General features: G+C 51.3%; 2 protein-coding genes across 3 annotated transcripts in view; both read right to left on the minus strand.

Moving 5' to 3' along the window:
- Positions 1 to 6,694, minus strand: part of RBM28 (RNA binding motif protein 28) — a 32,543-nt gene extending 25,849 nt beyond the window's left edge. The window contains exons 1-4 of the mRNA XM_080818770.1: positions 6,452 to 6,694; positions 1,128 to 1,286; positions 726 to 820; positions 245 to 320 (exon numbers count right to left, since the gene is read on the minus strand). Of these exons, the coding sequence (XP_080674896.1) occupies positions 245 to 320; positions 726 to 820; positions 1,128 to 1,286; positions 6,452 to 6,569 (448 nt within the window). The 5' untranslated portion in view covers positions 6,570 to 6,694. The remainder of the gene's footprint in view (positions 1 to 244; positions 321 to 725; positions 821 to 1,127; positions 1,287 to 6,451) is intronic.
- A 5,464-nt stretch (positions 6,695 to 12,158) lies between these two features.
- On the minus strand, positions 12,159 to 20,913 carry PRRT4 (proline rich transmembrane protein 4; the record flags this gene model as incomplete). 2 transcript variants are annotated; one of them, XM_080819004.1, is made up of 4 exons in its annotated part: positions 12,159 to 13,984; positions 19,616 to 19,735; positions 20,073 to 20,177; positions 20,262 to 20,913. In XM_080819004.1, 4 exons carry the CDS (start codon positions 20,911 to 20,913, stop codon positions 12,159 to 12,161), a joined length of 2,703 nt encoding a protein of 900 aa, XP_080675130.1. The 2 variants fall into 2 exon arrangements, with proteins under 2 accessions (XP_080675130.1, XP_080675129.1); XM_080819003.1 differs by having other exon boundaries at positions 12,159 to 14,005.

Genomic DNA, 20,913 nt, shown 5'->3' on the forward strand with positions numbered 1-20,913 from the left:
AGGGGCAGAGGGAGAGGGACAAGCAGACTCCATGCTGAGTGTGAGCTCTACCTGGGGCTCCATCCCACAACCTTAAGATCGTGACCTGAGAGGAAATCCAGAGTTGAACACTCAACAGACTGATCCACCCAGGTGCCCCTGTATTTCTATTTCAAATATCAGTTAGTTCAAGGGTGAATTGGAAAAACACCATTATATTAAATAATCTTAACCTAATCCACAGAAAATGAAAGTTTGCTGGTACCTGGCTTCCGGGGGATGTTTACTTCCAGGACAGCTCCATACTGAGCAAATACTGTCTTCAAGTCATCTTCTGAACACTGATGCCACAAGTGAAAAGATATTATCACAGAAAATAAACATCAAACATCAAATATTAAATTAGCTCATTACAAAGAAGTTGAATACTTTCACTCCTTTTTTACTTTTGAGACTAGGACATCAAACATTTCTAAACACAAACACCTTGCTTTGGATCTAACAAAGAAGACAGATATCAAAGAGCTCTTCCCCTCCTCCCTAACTCAGTAGTAGTGTCCCAAAAGGAAGTCTCCTTTACACTTACAATCCTTAATTGTTTATACAGGCCCATTTTCTGTATCCAACAAGGCTAAGATTCATGCCCAGAAGGAATTAGGTCCAATTATACTATCCTGGTGAGGAGCTCCACCAATCAGTACCAACAGCCTGCAGAACAGGTAGTGTCAGTGCTCTCTGTTACTCACCTTAAAGCTCAGATTCCGAATAATTAATCTGGCTTTCTTATCTGCTAGTTTGGGTTTTTTAGGTTTCAGCTCCTTCTTTGGGGGTTCTGAATTTTCTAAAAAATTAGAGGCAACAAAATAAGTCTGTGATCCAATCTCAGCCCTGATCACAGGAAAGAAGCTACTAGCAAAAAAAGGCATTTCCCACAGGGTTAAGTATGACAACACCCAGGAGCACCAGATTTCCAAAGTTAGAATTAAATAAAAGACAAAATGGGTAATAAAACACATTAGATGATTTTGGACATCAAAAGGAAATTAAAGGAAGTTTTAAATTTAGAGGCTATCCCCCATTTCCCCTCTCCGTCCTCCCCTTCCTCCCAACTGAAGAGGGAAAATTCTCTTCAGTTACTAGAAACTCACCATTTTCCCCCTTTTCCTCGGACTTGTTCCTCTGTTTTTTCTTGGCAATAGTCACATTGATCTTACAGCCTTCAAAGGTGGTAATCTCCTTGAGGGCCCTCTGAACATCTTCCAGCATAGAAAAAGTGACATAGCCAAAGCCTCGACATGCCTTACTCCCTGAACAGTGAAGGGGGAGGGGGAGCACAGTTAGCCAAGAGCCCTAAAACACTAACTTCTCTCTTTAAAACCCTGTAAATTCTCAAAGTCCTAACCAGCAGATATACTGCCCGACCATCCTATTATCAGTTTGCCAAAATCCTCAGGAAGAATAGAAACAAAGTTGGCATCAGTGGCCCTTTCCCCACTTTGTTCAGAAATTGTTAGGCTTCCTTTTCAAATCTGTTGTCTTCGGTGTTAGCTTGTCTTCTTCCTCCCTTTTTTTTTTTTAAAAGATTTTATTTATTTATTTGACAGACAGAGATCACAAGCAGGCAGAGAAAGAGAGGAGGAAGCAGGCTCCCCACCGAGCAGAGAGCCGGATGATGCGGGGCTCGATCCCAGGACCCAGGGACCACGACCTGAGCCGAAGGCAAAGGCCTTAAACCACTGAGCCACCCAGGCATCCCCTTTCTCCTTTCTTGATAATCTTGAGAATACAGAAGATCCATGATACCCATTATAGCCCCAAATAAGAACTCACATCAAACAGAATGGGAACATCACTAGAGAAGGTGGGAAAGGTAAGTACGGTAGCTTTGAGAACTGCAAGGCAATAATGCAGCAGATCAGAAATGAATGCCTGAGGCCCTGACAAAAGAACCTCAATAAACAATAAACGTTGCTTCGGGAGCCTGCAGATACTATTACCATTATTACCAAGCCTTAGCAGTCAATATCAAACTTAACCTGTCCAAAGTAGCTGTAAATCTCTTATCTCACTTTCATCTTCAGAACACAGAGGTAGGTAAAGTGAATATTACCATCCCTTCTTTCCAAACGAATAATTTGAGATGGAGGAAAGTAAGTGAACTGGTTGGTGTGCCAGGGTGTTAGTAGCTGAATTAATTCCTCATTACTGGCCCCATGTTCTTTCCACGGGACTCCACCAATATAAAGGCCACAGAGAAGAATATTAGGACCAAGCAGATGAATAGTTGCAAATAAAAACTTGCCTTTGCCCTTTTTGGTATGCTTTTTTTGATTTAACATTTTTGTGTAGTAAAATTTTTTTAAGCCATCTACTGCATCAAAAAGGAAAAGACCAGGTAGTCTGCCTACGACCCAAAGAAACACAGCTCACATGCTCTGCTTCTTTTTCAACTATACTCAGACCGACGTCAGGGTACAAGCCCTCAAACACAGGACAATGATCCACGTAAATGGTTAAAGCTGACACTATGCACTAGGAAGGCATACTGTGATCTGAAGATCAAGGTTTTTCTCCTGGCACTCCTCATAAAAGCCTGCCCACTCACTGTCAGAATCAGAACAAGAAAAATCAGGGCCCTTCCTGATCAGTACACTGAAATGTGAGGGAGTTCAGCACCAAAATAAAAGCATGTACTCACAATAAATGCCATTCACTGTTCGCACAAAGCACTCTCATTCTACTTGAATCCTCACAACATCTTGTGAAATTGTTCCCATCTTCAAGAGGTTAAGTGACGTGCCCAAGTCACCACTACTAAGACCTCATCCCACAGACACCCCCTCCTTCCCATCCCAGTAAGTATAACACTCTGTCCAACACATCCTGACTATCTGAAAAGAAGAGCATATAGTCTTTTTTTTTTTAAAAGATTTTGTTTATTTATTTGACAGAGAGAGATCACAAGTAGGCAGAGAGAGGCAGAGAGAGAGGAAGGGAAGCAGGCTCCCTGCCGAGCAGAGAGCCCGATGCGGGGCTCGATCCCAGGACCCTGGGATCATGACCTGAGCCGAAGGCAGAGGCTTTAACCCACTGAGCCACCCAGGTGCCCCGAGCATATAGTCTTTTAAAAATATAGTCTTTTAAAAAGGGAATAGAGTTGTTCTGGGTTTTTTGTTTTGTTTTGGTTTTGGTTTATTTTTTATTTAGACCACAAACATAAGACAGAAGGTAAGATTACACTTCAGTTATAGAGGACCCAAAAGAGAATTGCCATTCAATGCCTGTTCTTCCCTGGAACAGAACCACCAAGCATGGGACAGTAGTGTCTCTCAAAGTGTTCTGACAACCCACAGTAATGAATGTAACATATATATTCTTTATATAAAACCAAAGAGGTGCCTGGTTGCCTCAGTCAGTAGAGAATGTGATTCTTTTTTTTTTTTTTTAAGCTTTAATTTATTTATTTGAAAGAGAGAGAGAGAGAGAGATGGCAAGTAGGCAGAGCAGCAGGCAGAGAGAGAGAGGGAAGCAGGCTCCCCGCTGAGCAGAGAGCCCGATGTGGGACTCCATCCCAGGACCCTGAGATCATGACCTGAGCCGAAGGCAGAGGTTTAACCCACTGAGCCACACAGGAGCCCCCGAGAATGCGATTCTTGATCTTGGGGTTGTAAGTTTGAGCCCCACGTTGGGTGTATAGATTATTTAAAAACAAAATCCTTAGGGACACCTGGGCGGCTCAGTTGGTTAAGCATATGCCTTCAGCTCAGGTCACGATCCTGGGGTTCTGGGATCAGTCCCACAAGGGGCTCCTTGCTCAGCAGGGAACCTGCTCTCTCTCTCTCTCTCTCTCTCTCTGACAAATAAATAAAATCTTTAAAAAAAAATAAACAAATAAGAATCAAATAAATTTTTTTTAAAGATTTATTTATTTGACGGAGAGAGATCACAAGCAGGCAGAGAGGCAGGCGGAGAGGAGGAAGCAGGCTCCCTGCTGAGCAGAGAGCCTAATGTGGGCTTGATTCCAGGACCTGAAATCATGACCTGAGCCGAAGGCAGAGGCTTTAACCCACTGAGCCACCCAGGCACCCCTCAAATAAAATCTTTTAAAAATTATAAATATGGGGGCACCTGGGTGGCTCAGTGGGTTAAGCCTCTGCCTTCAGCTCAGGTCACAGTCTCAGGGTCCTGGAATGGAGCCCCACATCGGGCTTTCTGCTCAGCAGGGAGCCTGCTTCCCTCTCTCTCTCTGCCTGTCTCTCTGCCTACTTGTGATCTCTGTCTGTCAAATAAAAAAAAAATTATAAATATGGGGTGCCTGGGTGGCTCAGTCATTATGCGTCTGCCTTCGGCTCAGGTTATGATCCATGTCTTGGGATGGAGACCCCTGTCAGGCTCCCTGCTGAGAGGGAAACCTGCTTCTCTCTCTCCCACTACCCCTGCCTGTGTTCCCTCTCATTCTCTCTCTGTCTCTGTCTCTGTCAAATAAATAAATAAATAAATGATCTTTTTAAAAAATTATAAATATTAATCCTTTACCATATATACATATACTTTATCTTTGAAAAAATTCTTGTCATGACCCACTCAAAACCCACTAACAGTAATGATCTGCAGTTTAAGAAACACGGCTGTAGAGCACTCCCATTCTCTCACGCACCCATATCTATACCAAAAATGACAAAGAACCAGGCTCGTGTCATGGCCTGTATGGCAACCAGAGCCATGGGGACAATCCCAACTCTAGCCTCTGTTATTAACAAAATAGGAGCTAGCAACGGAGGGATTATTAGCACACAGTTAGCATGTCTGCTCGCACACTCAGATACCATGCAGGGAAAAAGGGGTCCACAAGGTGCCAGTTCCCTTCAGTTGTTCTGCGGAAAAGCAAAGAAGCGGCCCCCTACAGAGACAGCCTGATGACTTAGAAGGGAGCTAAATATAACATCAGGTGCCTGTCTCAAGTGTCCCTTGAAGTTTAGGTAAGAGGAAGGAATGCTTCTCCACAATTAAAATCCTTACAATTCTTCCTCATTGCAATACATGCCAACCCTTTCTCACAGCGATGCAATGAGCATCACACAGAGTATGAGGCATACAGCAGGATTACACTTTTGGCTTAAGCCAAAAGCCTTGGGAATAGGACTTGACTCCTCTTTTTCTCATACCCTGCATCTGATCCATCAGCAAATCGGTTCTACCTTCAAAAATATCCATATTCCAATCACTTTTTACCACCTCCACTGTACCATCCTGGTCCAACACCGTAATTTCTCACCTGGATTATTGCAAAAGCCCAGTATTTGGTCTCCCTGCTTCTGTCCTATTCTCCAACGGGGCAGCCTCAGAGAATCTTTAAGCCAGATCATACTCACTGCTCCCTATTCAGTTTCTCATCTCACAGTAAAAGCCAAAGTCTTTGCAATGGCCCGTAGGTCCTCCATGATCTGGTCCCCTAGAATCTCATCTCCTAAGTCTCCTACCTTCACTCACTTACTCTGGTCACCCTGCTCTCCCTGCCATTCCTTCCATATACAAATAGTCCTCTTCAGTATTCCTGAGCTTGCTGTTTCCTCTGCTTAGCTTCCTCCTCCTGGAGAGACATATGCTCACTCCCTCACCTCTGGGAGACCTTCTCTGGGTTCTCCATCCATAGATAACTGCCATTCCTCACTCCTCTACAACCCCCTACCCCACACTCACTGTAATTACAGAGACTCCTTATCCTTCTTCCTGACTTATTTTCCTCCTTAGTATTTACCACCATTATCACTCTATATTTTGCTTGTTTAATTGGATGTCTTCCCCATCTTGAAGGTCTAAGAGCAAGTTTTTTGGCTCGGTTTGGGGGCACTGCTGCATCCTCAGGACCGACAACAGTGCCTACTACATAGCAGGCCTTCAAAAAATATCTGAATGAATGAATGAGTAAATGAGTAACATACTGGTTAGGAGCTTGGGGTCGGGCGACCAAATTCTGCATCCACTACGTACAAGCTGTACGAACTTCAACTGAATTTATCAAATTTTCCCCAAGCCCCAGATTCCTGTCTGTAAAATGGTGTTCAGACTCTCCACCCAAGACTGTTGGGAAAATTAAATGAGATTAACACGTGCGGAATTCAGCACCGTGCCTGGCAATCAGCTGACTCTCAATAAGCCGTATCGATGTTATTAAATGTTAACTGTATTAAATATTAAATGTTAACACTGTTACCAAATAAGATACCGTCTGTGAGCGCCCACAGAAAACGGAAAGCGCTATGGAACCCTGAGGCAATGACTTGACTGTCAGAAATGGACCCCTATGGACTCATCCAGAACCGAGTCCTTTTAGAAAAGAAACTCAATTCCCAGCCCCTTCTCCTAGGAGCGGGTCAAGAACTCTATGGCTTCCTGAAGTCTGGGAGGGTGTCCTCGCGCGGACCCTGCTCCCAGGAACCCCAGCCCGGTCCTCGACAGCCCCGCCCCCTACCTTTCTCAGTCACCACGAAGCACTGCTTCACCGGCCCCACCTGACTGAACAGCTCCTCCAGCTGCTCACTGCGGGCGGAGGGCGGCAGGCGGCCCACAAACAGGGTCAGCCCGGCCATGAGGCCGGGGGACCGAGGCGCGCGAGATCACGAGCGAATCGGGCCCTCGCACGCGAGGCGAGAATCAGGCTTTGGCAGGCCAACCACGCCAAGCGGCCCGGAGATTCCGGAAGTGCTCGTTGCTCAAAAGAGTCCGGAGGAAAACATGGCGCGGAGGGGGGGGTGGGGAAAAAAGCGTTCCGGCTGGGTGAGGGGCGGTTCTGCCCGGGGGCGGAGCTTCTTGAGCGGGGCTCCACCCCTAATCCCAGCACGGCCCCTCCCGTCCCCTTCGCCCCCCGGGGCCGCGGTAGGAGACTGGCATCGCTAGGTCCTACCTAGTTTAAGATCTCACTTCCAGGAGATGATCCCAAAGTGCGACGGCCGGCAGAGGAAGTCGTTTTTTGCTCGGAGTCTCACCCAGGATCTGACACATACTGGATATTTAATAAATACTTTTTTCGGTGCCACCAAAAACACCCAGTTTACATGTAAAAAGTGGAACCAGAACGCACATAGATGCATACATCACACATATTCTCAGAGAATGAGACAACTGTCACACTATAACAGATAACTATAACCATGCCTGTAACAGTGTACAAATTATAGCTACTAAAGCACAAGCAGACACAGATCGTACACAATCATTCTTCCAATAAATATTTACTGAGCGCCTACTATGTGCCAGGCATTAGGGATAAAACTGGTGAGCTAAAACAAGGCAAGAGTCCCTACTCTCATGGAGAATGAAGTCTAGTGGGGATAGACAGACATTCATTTTAAAAACTTACAAATAGGGACGCCTGGGTGGCTCAGTTGGTTAACCTGCAGCCTTCAGCTCAGGTCATGATCCCAGGGTCCTTGAATCGAGTCCCACATCCGGCTCCTTGCTCAGCAGGGAGCCTGCTTCTCTCTCTGCCTCTGCCTGCTGCTCTGCCTGCTTGTGTTCTCCCTCTCTCTCTCTCTCTGACAAATAAATAAATAAATAAACTCTTAAAAAAAAAACAACTTACAAATATATCATAGCAGGCACCCTACAGGATAACAGAACACACCCAAAGCAAGCATAACATACAGACACTGAATGTAGGTCCTCCCAGAAACAGGAGAAAACCTTCCCTCGGGTCAGCTTATCAGACAGACCCAAGGCTGAGGGATCTCACCCACCAGCAGGAGATCTGGGTGTTCCTGGAAGCTGGAAGGCAGAGACTATTAGCCATTCCACTGGGTTCAGGAACTGACCTGGCGCAAGACTGAAGCACCCTGGAAGGGTTCCAGCTGAGAAAAGTTCCAATGCACTTTTTTATTTTAAAAGATTTTATTTATTTATTTGACAGAGAGCAAGAGAGAGATCACAAGTAGGCAGAGAGGCAGGCAGAGGGGGAGGAGGATGTAGGCTCCCGCTGAGCAGAGAGCCTGATTGGGGGTTCAATCCCAGGAGGCCGAGATCATGACCTTAGCTGAAGGCAGAGGCTTAACCCACTGAGCCACCCAGGCGCCCCATCAATGCACTTTTTAAATAACTTCTCAATACTATAACCTGATAATTCAGAAAGTACAAAAGGTACAGTGAAAAGTAAGTTTCCGCTTCTCTTCAAAACCCATTTGCTTTCGATACATTTTGGATGGATGGGATGGCTGGTTGACAGTAATGGAGTGGGGGGTGGGGAGAACACAACATCAGATTTATGAAACCCTAGTCCAAGTATATAATGTGTGCTCAAAAGAAAACACTAGTTATTTTTACACACATAACTCAAGAGAGCAAGTACTGAAATACAAAACAGATTTTTAAGGCTATGGGGTTAATCCTATCCAGGATAAACAGAGACAAGTAGACAAAGGAAGTGGGATGGGTCATTTGAATAAAGTCGGTTTGGGATTCCACATTCCTCCTCTTTTTTTCTCCTCCTCTCCTGCCCCCTCAACACTTTAGAAATCAAAATTCTATCCCCAAAGACTTAACTGCAAGGTTTGGGGCCCTAGGTATAAGGAGGCCTTCCCAATGCTGGCTGCAGCATATCCAGGAAAAGAACCCTAAGAAGGCTGTTCCAACACCCCTTTGGGATGCCCCTACAATGCTGTTTAAAATACTTCTCACTCAGACCTTCCTTAAAGAACAAAACAAAACTGTGTGCCTGTGCCCATCAGGGGGCAGCAGCCACCCACAAAGCAGAGGAATTCTGTGCCCCTAGGAGTAGATAATAATGCTGCTGACCCTTTCTACACTTCTGGAGTTTCAGACCTGGCGGTGGGGGGGGGGGGGGGTGCATCTCAGACTCCCAACCTCAACCTCAGCCCTGTCCCCTCCTATCCCTGCACATCAGGGAGACCACATGGTGCTTCAGTCAGGAATATTTGCTCATCCATCTCCCCAGGACACACGCAGGGTTCTTTATTAAATAGCGGGAGTTGTGGTCCCCTGCACCACATCAGCAACGTGGCTTCCAGGGGAAATAAACTGTTGGCTTCTCCCTCATCCATCACTGTGCAGGAGCCCGGGAAGGAAGGAAGAGAGGCCTGGGCTGTGCTGTCTCCCAGCCAGCCTTTCCCAGGCCCCATCCCTCTAGTTCCACTCCCCCTTGCAAGTCAAACCTTCTTATTATACCACTTATTTCTTGTGCTTAGCACTTCTCACAGCTGTAGTTAGTGCTATTGTAATTATTTATATGATTTGTTCTTTTTTTTAAGATTTTATTTTTAAGTTGGAGCGCCTGTGTGGCTCAGTGGGTTAAGATTTTATTTTATTTTTTAAAGATTTTTTACTTATTTATTTGGCAGAAAGAGAGAGGTCACAAGTAGGCAGAGAGGCAGGCAGAGAGAGGGGAAAGCAGACTCCCCGCTGAGCAGAGAGCCCCATGCGGGGATTGATCTCAGGACCCTGAGATCACGACCGGAGCCGAAGGCAGAGACTTAACCCACTGAGCCACCCAGGTGCCCCAAGATTTTATTTTTAAGTCATTTCTAGATCCAACATGGGGCTCGAACTTACAACCTCAAAATCAAGAGTCATATGCTCTACTGACTGAGCTAGCCAGGTGTCCCTATTTGATTAGTGCTTCAGTGTCTGCCTTCCCCCAAAGACCTTCAAATTCATACATTCAGGGGTGGTGTCCGCCTCGTTTACCTCTCTCTGCTCAGCACCTAGCATATTGTAAGCATTCCATAAAATGTTTTAAAGAGATTGAATGACTGACTGAATGAATGAGTTTGTCACTCCATCCCCTGAAGTACTAAGAACTGGGATTGAAGGGTGTGTGCATTAGGATCTACCTGGGCTCCTCTGGGAAACCTGCCTTGGGTAAGGGCCAAGGCATGGGACAAAAGGGAAGGGTTGTTTCACCAAAGTCTTGGCCTCTTTATAGTCAAAGTGCTGAAGTAATCCTTGCAGAGGAAAACCAAAGAAGTGTTGGAGTTGGTGAGCACTGAGCTGTCTTCCTCCCCCTACGCTTCCCCATCTCATCAGCCCCATTCACAGCTTCTAGACAGAAAAGGAGTTTGTGTATGTGTGTGTGTGTGAGGGAGAGAGAGACAGACACACAACCCTGACAGACCGACTCAGGGTATGTGGGGCTTGGACTGCCCTGTTGTGCATGAAGCCAGGCCCCCTGTCGAGGAAAACGAAAGAGCCAGCTGATAAGCATTAGGGCGAGGAAGAAGGGGCCAAGAGGAGTTGGGTGTGAGCAGAGGCAGATGGAAGGGTTGGTGGGGAAGAAAAAGAGCCATTTTTTCCAAGCAGGAAGAATCCCTTCCATGATACAAAGCAGCTCCAATGCTGGGTCCGCTACAGCCACTATGACACCAGTGAGAAATGCCTGTAATTAGGAGGCTGGCAGTTCCCTGGGCCTCAGCCCAGAGTGACGATGCAGCAAGAATTTCTGAGCCAGGCTGAGCCAGGTGATGGAGGAGACACAGTCAAAAACCACTCCAGTTCCATTCCTCAGCGGCTCCTGTCTCACTGAGCTCCCTACCATGACCCTCACTCTCTCCAAACATCACTGACTCTTCCTCCTTCCGAGGTCCAAGACCCTGGACCATCCTCTCAGGCAAGACAGATCTTTACGTGCACGGAGAACAGTGCTCTAATTCTTCCACTAGTGCACGGACCTAGTCTGGTGAGGCCCCACCCCTCGGGGCCTCCCTGCCTGCTTTCCTCTTGACTCCCTGGCCTCCCTTCCTCAATCCCCATGAGCTGATGGGAAGACTTGGAAGAAAAACCACTTCTATTCCTATTTTTCCATTTCAAGCCTGGGATGTTGTGCCCCTGTCGGTTTTCCTGTGACGTGCAAGACATCTGCCAAAACACTGCCAAATTTTCATTTCCAAACCTAATCTACGACCCTGTTTTAGTGCCACTCTGAACTTAATGGCATTTTAGCCAAATGACGAATGCACACCCCAGAGCTCAGAGCCAAATGCTCTGGACAAGTGAGAGGTTCCAAAGTCCCCGGAGGCCTGGGTCTCTTCATTGTGAGCTCTGCTTTGGTGGGTAGATTGGGGCCAGGGTTTGGGGGAAGATAGGCTCCCTTTAGGGAGGATCTGCACCATGGGAGACGAGTGCAGGGAAAGAGAGCTTGTAAGTCCAACCTTGAAGAGGGCTTGTTGGTAGGCGGAGCAGGTCATGTCCTCTGTGAGTTCCTCTGGGAACATGGCAGAACATGCTGGGGATCCCAGCTCAAAGTGGTCAAGCCCTTGATGTGTGTATCAACATTTCCACAGAGGACTTTACCATGGACTCACTCATCCCTAGCCAGCTGTCCCCAACAACCTGCAGCCAGGCTCCTAGAAATGCAGAGGTTTCTACCAATGGGTATAGAGGTCCCACCTCACTTCCCAGGGCCTGCTTCATCTCTGACAAGGCACTTCCCAGAGAGTCAGAGGGTTTTCACAGGGTCACTCCCAGGGCCCTCACTCATCCCGGCTGTAGGACAAGGCTCCTTGCAATTGGGAGGAAAGGTCACCCAGGTGTGAGATGAAGTCTCCCCACCCAAACACGGCTTGTCTTCCAGTTCTGATGGAACGGCTGCTGCTGTGGGCTGATCTAAGCTTTTCCAAGAAGATTAGACCTTTCTCTGAAAATATTTTATTGATAAATTAACTCTGGAAGCGCTCACCTCCCACCCAACTGCTGTGGAGTCTCCTGGATGGGCCATGGACCCTTCTACAGGGAAGGATCGTGTGGAGGACAGGGAGTCTCACTCACACAGGAATGGGATTCCTGGGCATGGCACAGGTGGGTGTGGGGACTGAAGCCAGTCTCAAGGTCCTTGGAGGACAGCCCCTCTCACTCAGCACCAGAGTGGGGAGTTGGTGGTCAGGAGTGGAGCACCTTGGAGCTTTATTGCTGGTGAATGCCAAGGCAAGTGGGACCCCTGCCAGCCTAGAATTGCAGCAGAGGGCATCCATGCCCAGGGCTCCAGGGGAGGTGGCACTAACCCCAATCAACAGAGCCTGGCTGCTGACCCACCCACCCAGCGACCCCTGGATGGGGAAGAAGCGGGGAGCCGTATCTGAGCCAGGCAGGATCGGGAAAGGGCTACAGTGTGCAGGTCTCGGGCAGAGCAGGCTCCAGGAGGGGGCGTAGGCTGGGGCGGCCAGGGGGCCGCCTCTTCACAGGTCTATGGTGTCGCTGCCCACACTCAACTCGTCGATCTGTCGACAGGCGTCCAGGAATTGCTCCTGCAGCAAAGCCTCTGCGGCCTGCAGCTCAGGAGTAGGCTCTGGGGAGTCGCGGGAGGGTGGGGATAGGGCCTGGTAGGAGCCTGAGCCCGGGAGGCTAGGGCTGCTCCCCGAGGGTCGCGGGGGACTGAGGACGCAGACCAGTGGACAGTGTGGGGGCCTGTCGGGGCTGGAGCACAGTAGCATGGACGAGCTGTCCCGCGAAAGTCCGCACAGTGAGCCCGAAGAGGCGCTGCTGCCCATGGGCCAGGCCCGGGGAGAAGGGAGCTCCAAGGGCACAGGGGAGCCAGGGGCCTCCTCAGACTTCCCCTTGGGCCCGACCCCCATCTTCGCCACCAGCGAGGTGGTGCGGTAAAGGCCGAGCCCAGGCGGGGTTTCCCCGAAGGCAGGGCCCTGGAAGAGGCCGGGGGTGAGCAGCGCCTCGCTGCAGAGGGCCTCCTCAATGCTGCGCCTCAGGTTGATTGGGGAGGGCGGGCGGAAGTCCACGGTGTAGTCGCTGCAGGGGGAGGAGGCCGGAGAAGGGGCCGGGTTGGCCGCCGCGCCTTCGAAGCCCCGGCAGCCGCCTCCCTGGAGCAGGAGGTCGGGGCCAGGCCCTGCCAGGGCGCACAGCTGCAGCAGCTCCGCGTCGCCACGCGCGATGGCGCCACCCAGGGGCTCCTTGTCTGGGGGCCCGGTGACCCAGCCCCCGGGCAGCAGTGGGGCTGCGTGGCCCGGGGACAAGCGGAAGAGCTTGGCCCAGCAGCGCGGCGGCACACGGTGGCTGCTGAGCGCCGGGTAGAGGCCCAGCAGCGCCAACGGGATCGCGACGCCCACCTCGCCCAAGCGCAGGCCTAGCTGGAAGGCCCACCAGGGCCAGGGTCCCTCCAGGCCAGGCTGGCCGCCATAGCCCAAGGCGTGCAGCACCTCGTAGCCCTGCAGGGCTCCGCTCAGCAGCCCGAAGGTGCCAGCCACTGGGGCTGTGCGAGCCGCGCGCCGCCAGGATTCGCGCGGGGCGAAGGGGCTGCGCGCCTGCGGGAGCGGGGTGGCGCCCTTGAAGCCCGACCCTCCCAGGGGCGCTCCGGCCCGCCGCCGCCGTCCCCCCCAGCAGGAGAGCGCCAGTAGGAGCCCGGAGAGGAGGGCGGCGAGGAAGGCGTGCAGCCCGCGGGAGGCGAGACGCAGAGGCCGCATCGGGCGGTGGGCTGCGCTCCCGACGGCGGCGGCGGCCGCCAGCCCCAGCCCCAGGAGCAGCAGCGCGGCCAGCCCGGCGGGACACCGCGGCGGGCGCGGCCGGGCCAGCAGCAGGCAGGCCAGGCCCAGGCCGGCAGCCAGGCAGGGCAGCGGAAGGTCCTGCAGCAGCAGCCAGGCGAGCGGGGGCAGCCGATCACGGTGCCCGTAGGCGTCGTAGAAGAGCGGGAAGGCCCGCGTGGTCCCGGCCGAGAGCAGGAGCAGGTCCAGCAGCGCCAGGCAGGGGGCGCCCGGCGGGCAGCGCCAGGGCAAGAGGGCTAGGGCCAGCAGCGCCAGCACGGCCACCAGGCCGAAGAGCGTGCCTACCCCGTATACGTGGGCCTCCCAGGCCAGCCCCCAGCGAGCTCTGGCCTCTGCCCAATTGGCTTCCAGGGTCAGGAAGAAGAGGGGCAGCGGAGCCACAGGAGGCGGCCCTTCGGGTTCGGGCAGTTCTCCCATGCGGCAGGACCCTGACCCACACTCTGGCTCCACCGAAGGCTTCCCAAGGCCGGCAGGAGAGGAGTCATCTGGGCCAGAGGTGGGGGTGGTGGGGTCTGTGGGCAAAGAACATTCGTCTGAGGCAATTGTGCAGCCTTCCCCTGCCTTCCCTACAGCCAGTAGCCTGTGTGCCAGTCAGAGAGTCTTCATAACATCTAGGACACACGTGTCTTCCCCCCCCCACCCCAAGTAACCTGATGCGGGATTTGATCCCAGTGGGATCATGACCTGAGCCAAAGGCCAGAGGCTTAACCAACTGAGCCACCAGGTGCCCCACACCTGTCTTTAGTAGAGATTCACCCATCTCTCATCCCCTTGTCTTCCCCTCCCCATCAAACTCTTCAACTCTCATCCCTCCGGCATCCCTAACCCATCCTTAGCTCTCTGCTGTTTATTTCCCTTCATCCCTCTGCGATTCTACTGAAAAGGGTTTTTCTTTTTATATATTATTTATTTATTTATTTATTTATTTATTTATTTATTTGAGAGAGAGTGCTGCATACAAGCTGGGGGAGGGGTAGAGGGAGAGGAAGAAGCAGACTCCCTGCTGAACAGGCAGCCCCATGTGGGAGTCTATCCCAGGACTCTGGCATCACGACCTAAGCTGAAGGCAGATGCTTAAACGACTGAGCCACTTAGGCACCCTGAAAAGGGTTTTCTTAAGAAGCCACAGAATTTTACTGAAGGAACTGGAGAAGGCCCCTCTAGTTCAATCCTCCCACCACAAAGTAAGCTTCATAAGAACAAAGATTTCTGTCTGTTCTGCTCACATCTGAATTTCCATTCCCAAAATGGGGCCTGGCTCAGAGCGGGCACTGAGTGGATATTTGTTGAATAAATGAATCCTTTTATTTCTCCAGTGAAGACACTGAGGCTCTACAGAGAGGCAAAGCGACTTGTCCAAGGTCACAAATTGGCAGATCTCAGAATCCAGATCTGAGTACCGGTCTGAGCCCCTTCTCACAATTCCAGAGCTTTTTCATAAGACTAGTTTGCTTATCTCTTATACTGCACCCCTAACTCCGAATTCCCACCTTGGTGCTAGGAGAAACCTCCGCTGCCCTTTTTCATCTGCTTCCCCCTTCCCCCATCTCTTCAGGAAAAGCCCCTACACCCACATGTGGACACATGCAGCAGCGGGGGTGGGGGGGGGAGGTAAGACACTCCTGTTCCCAGCATCTGAAGAGAACACAACCTTTCCTGATCACTGGCCTTCCTGTCTGCCACACCCCCAACCCTTAGCTTACCCATGGCCATGGTCCCCATCCCAACTCAGTCACAAAGTCATTCATCCAAGGCTCTTAAGGTACATGCCCCTTGAGTTCTCACTCTACTTTATAGAAGTTGACATTGAAATGGACTCCCCTGGGTCTTGAGGCTACCCTTGAACTCTCCAGAAGGAATCACTGGGGCCAGCACAGAGGGATAAGATGACTTCTTAGTGAATGAGCTCCTCAGGTGCTCTAGGATTTGCTAACTTGAGCTCCCAGCCCCAGTCTGGGCTCCAACACCTTCCCCACATCCCTTCGGGAAAGGGAAGTCACAGGGCACCAGAGGTGGCTCAGTCAGTTGGGTGTCTGACTCTTGGTTTCTGCTTGGGTCATGATCTTGGAGTCATGGGATTGAGTCTGCTTGAGATTCTCTCTCCCTCTGCCCCTCCCCCACGCACGCTCACTCCCTCCCTCTCTCTCTGCCCCTCTCTCTCTAAAATAAATAAATACATCTTTAAAGGTGGGGGGAGGGGGGAGTCAAGTAAAGGAGGATGAGGAGTAAGATCCCTAATTTACTTTCATGGAGCAAGAGAAGAGCTAAAAAGAGATCCAAGGATTCTTCCCATGGCCAGGCAGCAAAGGAAGATGCTTCCGGCTCAACCTCTCCCTCCTCCACCTAGCAAGCTCAGCAGATCTGCAGCTGCAAATGAGTACGAAGGGAGAAAGATGGTGGGGAAGAATGGAGACACCCTGGTGAGGGTGGGGAGGGCACAGAAGGCAGACATAGGATGAGGAAGGGAGGGTCTCCTGACAGCGAGACTCCTACCCCAACCACCTGGCCGTGCTCCCGCCTGATGTCAGGCACACACTACAGGAAGACCCCAGATGCACTCCCACCCCAGGCCATGCCAGTTCCTGCTAGGAGCATGCAAAACAGCAATCCTGAGTACCAGGCAAAGGGGTGGAGAGGGGGGTGTGCAGAAAGCGGCTCTGGAGAGAGAGAGAGAGGGGAAGACAGAATCAGATATCTGGGGAGGGCAGAGAGGGAGCAGCCAAAAAATTAAGTCTACACTGCTTGCTGCCTCTTACAAATGGCAGCATGGACCCTGCTTCCCCTTCCATCGCTTTCCCCAAGTCTGAGATGGGAAGAGTCCCTTCTGCCTAAGACTGTTAAGAGGATAAATGTTCGATGTGGCCAGAGCTCTTTGGAGTGCATGGTGCGTAATAAGCATTCAGTATGTGTTTGGTGTTGGTATCATCATTATTGGGTGATGTTTATCACTGATCAATCATCAGTTTGTGTTCATGTGACAGTGACTATTTCTGGCCTCAAACTAGTTCTTGATCTAATCAACAAAAGAGTGTTGTCTCTTGGGGCACCTGGGTGGCTCAGCCAGTTAAGCGGCTGCTTTCAGCTCAGGTCATGATCCCGGCATCCTGGGATCAAGCCCTTCGTGGGGCTCTCTGCTCAGTGAGGAGTCTCCTTCTCCCTCTGCCTGCTGCTCCCCCTGCTTGTGTGCTCTGTGTGTGTGTGTGAAATAAATAAATGAAATCTTTTAAATAAATAAATAAATAAAATCTTAAAAAAAAAAAAAAGACTGTTGTCTCTTAGCTCATACTAATCTTGCTTAGAAAGGCAACACATTATTTCACCTTGTGAACCCTATTTGAAGAACACCCTTTAGTTGGACTGATTACCCCTGAACACTTAAGGAAGATGCAGCCATGAGTTAAATGAGGTTCATTCAGCTGGGATAGCTTGTTGATCAGGGGTGGGTATCAGTCTGATGTTAGCAGCATCAAAAACTTGCAACCCGTCTATCAGCTTCATTCCTTTGTCCCCGCTGGCGCTCTGGCCCAACCTACTTCAGCAAAGTGGATGACTTTGCTTGGCTTTTCCTCAGCGTTGGCGGGCTCTGCAGAAAGGCAATGGGACTGTGCCCAGGAGTGCTATGGCTGGAGCCAGACTGCCACCCCTCACGGCCTCCTCTTCGCTCACTGAGCAGACAAGCACAGCTCTCAGAGATCTGCTCTGCCTCGCCTTCTTCCAGCTCCACTTCTTACCCGAGGGCCACAAGAAACCCCATCTCTCACCTCTGTCCCCCAAGCACTACGGCAACTAGAACAAATTTTTAATGTGACTAAGAAGCCAGGAATAAAAGAGGAAACCCAGAAAACAGACAAAGCACAGGCAGAGCTAAGGTCTCAGAGGAGGTAGTTTTGAAGTAGGAGCATTGCTTTCTTGGGGGGAGGTGGGCCTGCCCTGTGGACCCAGGGCTGGGCCATGTCGTGGATGGGGACAGGCAGAGAAGACCCAGCTTCTTCAGCCTTGGAAGAATCCACTTGACCTCATTCCCGTCTCCCCACTTGAGGCTTCCCCAGAAGGAGCCCTCAGTCTCCCCCAGAAGTTAGTAAGTTCCTCCGATCCCTGAGCAGCCCTCTCTTACAAGGTGGTCCCCCTCTGGCCCCGTGACCTCAGGGGCAAGAAAGGAGGTAGGATGTCAATGTGAGGGATTGGTGAGGTCATAGCTGGCCAGGGAGAAGTCAGGGAGCAGGGCCTGCTAGATTTATGGAAAAGTCAGGCCTGATTATGTACCAGCTGCCCAGATCAAAGGGCTGGGAAATCACTCTCCCAGTAGAAGTGGTAGCCCATGCAGCTGCCTGGCCCCATTCCTCTTCCCCACCCCCTCCTCTAGGATCATGGAAGATTGATCCTCTCTGTAAGGGTAACTGACATTCGAAATATTTAACAACTATAAATGGCACAGACGGCAGCCAATCAGAACAGATGTCACCAAGGGTGGTCTAGGAGTAGAGGGGAGGGCTCAGGGGGCTAAGGCCAGTGGGTACTTATCAACCGGTTGAAAGTCTTTCAATATGTAAATGACCAACCCAACTTCTCCCAAGGTGTACTGGCTGGATACTAGCTCTGCCCCAGGTGATGGGAGCCTAATGCAAGAGAAGAGAAGACCTAGATTCAAAGTTTAAACACACCTAGGTTAGAAAGATCCTAGAAGAGACACACAGAGGCTCCCTTTGTCCCCTAACTGCCTCACACTACTCCCTACACATACTGCTGGCTAGAGCAAGGCCCTTGACCTTCTGGCCAAGGGACCTCTAGCCCTCCTGGGTTTATCTGAGAGAAAGAGCCAGGAAGTGGCTGAGTTCCTGCAGCCATCAGTGAGGAGGGGGGAGGGGCGGGGCAGTGAGCTGGGCTTCCTCTGATACTGTCCAGACTCATTAAACCTGCCTGGCCAGCACTGTCACCAAGGCTGACAGACTGCCAGCCAGCATCCTTCCCCAGGGGCCACAGAGCCTGCCCCCCCCCAACCCCAAAGCAGATCCTGCCACTGCTACACACTGGGTTGAGGGGGGAGGGGTCAGCAGCTTCCCCCCCAACACACACAAGCCCAGGAGTACAGCGGCTGCTTGGAAGGGAGCTAGAGTCAGGTTCTGTGTTAAGTCTGGAACTGGAAGAAGCTAGGAGATCAGCGGTTTCCACTGCTGAGCTGGTTCCTACTGTGGCAACAGTATAAAGGCTTTGCAGAACAAAGCTGGGCCTAGAGGTTCCTCTCCATGGCTCCCTTGGCCTGACCTACTAAAGCCTCTCCCTGAGTGTGCCCCCTGCCCTGTGGGTTGGGCTGGTTGGCCTTGGGGCCAAGGGTACGGTGTTAGGTAGGGTCTGGAAGTGAACTTGGGATGCAGTGGGGAAAAAACCAAGGTTAACAGCTCACCCTTAATAAACTTCTACTTCATGCCCAGCCTCCTGCCAGGAGCTTGCATTATCTGGAAGCTTCATGATAACAAGATCGGTACTATTATTAAACCCTAGATAGATGAGAAAATTCAGCCTTGGGGAGGTTAAATAACTTGCCCAAGTTCACCCAGCCAGTTAGTAAGTGAACTGGGATTCCAAACCAAGTCTCAAGATTCCAGAGGCTCTTTCCTCTGCATCACCAGCTGTCTATGCACATATTCGGAAAGGTTTCCTTGAATAAGGATGGCATCTGTCTACTCAAAGTCTTCTCTTCAATGTCTTCCCAATGAGGGGCCCAGCTCTGCTCGTAACTGACAACATGTCCTGTCAGATCAGACGGCAAAGGAGAGAGCCCCCAAGGTGGAGGGTGCAGGGTGGAGAGGCAGGCCAGGCAGACTGGCGTGAAGGGTGAAGTTGGTACTGAGGCTGTGGGAACCAGAAGGGAGTTCCTGCATCTGTCTGCCTCTCATACATCTGTCTACATCCTGCTTTGCCTGGGATTACAAAACTCTCAGAGGACTGTTACTTAACTCTGTGTGGGACTGCCCCCAGTGACACTTGTTTTCAGACCGTTAATATATATCTCCATGGTGGTGATGAAGAGAATGGTGATTATGATGATGAGGACAAGGAAATAAAAGAGTCCCAGAATGCAGATGAGTGGCTAGCACGTAGTAAGTGCTAAATAAACATCAAGTTCAAATGAATCAGACACTTACCTACTGATGCTGTTGCCATCGTGGCAGAGTTTAGGGAGGCGGCTGGGTCCCACAGGCCTGTGCTTGGGAGCTTTCTCTCCAGGGGGGATGGGGGCGGGGACAGAGTGGTGCCAAAGAACCCTGCAAAGGGAGCATGTGGGGTTCAAGGGCCATCCTACCAGCCAGCCTTGGCCTCTGGGGCTTTGGAGAAAATCCTGTCCTTCCCCCAGGGCTTACGCTAAGAAAGCCAATGTACATCAAACAGGAACTGTAGCCACATGGACGCTGGGAGCTAAGCTACTAGGACTCAGTATGGCGAAAAGGGCATTTCCCCATGGGAGCAGTGGCCCGTGTCCCAGGCCCTGGGAGCAGCAAGACAGAGTCAAAAGAGAAAGGGAGGTGCTGATTAGGCCTACAGCACAGTGCCTGGCACATAGGAGTGTTCCCTAAGTTTTCATTGCAGTGAAATAACACTCACCTGGAGAATCTGAAACTCTAGATGCAGAGCTTGGGGATGGAGTTGGGCCTGGAGGGCTTGGGCCTGAGAAGTTCCGCAGTGGGGACAAAGTAGTGCCAAAAAAGCCTGCAAAAGGAGCCCAGGCTGAAGCTTCCTCCTACCTGCCAGGCTGCCCAGCAGGGGCTCTCCTCCAGACGGGGTGGTACTCACCAAAGGGTCCCAGGCGCCCTGCAATCTCTGCGAGACTGGCCCGCAGGCTGGGCAGCAGGGGCAGGGTCCGATGCCCGAGCGTGGGGGCTGCGCCTGCCCTCAGTGCCATGTCAAACTTCAGCTCCAGCTCACTCTGGTGGAGCCTGGGAGCACTGGATAGAGGTGCTGTGGCTGTCAGAGCAGTGTCCCAGGTCACAGTGCCCATCCTGGGCTGATAGGGAGCAGTGGGCCGGTCAGTGGGCCCAGAGAGGGGGGAGGTGGACTCTGGAGACAGGGAGGAGGCCCACGGAGTAGAGCTGCCTTCAGCAGAGCCCCACTCTGGGGGGGAGTTCCCAAGGGAGCCCACCAGCAGTTCCCAAAGGGGATCAGTCCTCAGCCCACTGGCAACCTCTTCCTCGGGCTCCCGGCTTGGCCCAGGAGAGAGCGGCTGGGTCTCCGTGACTGAGATCCCCCAGGCGGCAGCAGGTCCCCGAAGGTGGAATTTGAAGTTCAGTCCCAGGTTGAGAGACAGCATAGAGGCCTCACTCTGAGGTGGTGGGGTCATAGCGGTGAGAGGGACACCTGGGACGGAGGAGGCAGGCTGGGGGCCCACTGGAACAGCAAGCAGGACCCAGCAGAACAGCCCCAGCCCCAGACAGCCCTGCCCTGCCAT

Source organism: Martes martes, assembly GCF_963455335.1.
Source record: "Martes martes genome assembly, chromosome: 11".
NCBI lineage: Eukaryota > Metazoa > Chordata > Mammalia > Carnivora > Mustelidae > Martes > Martes martes.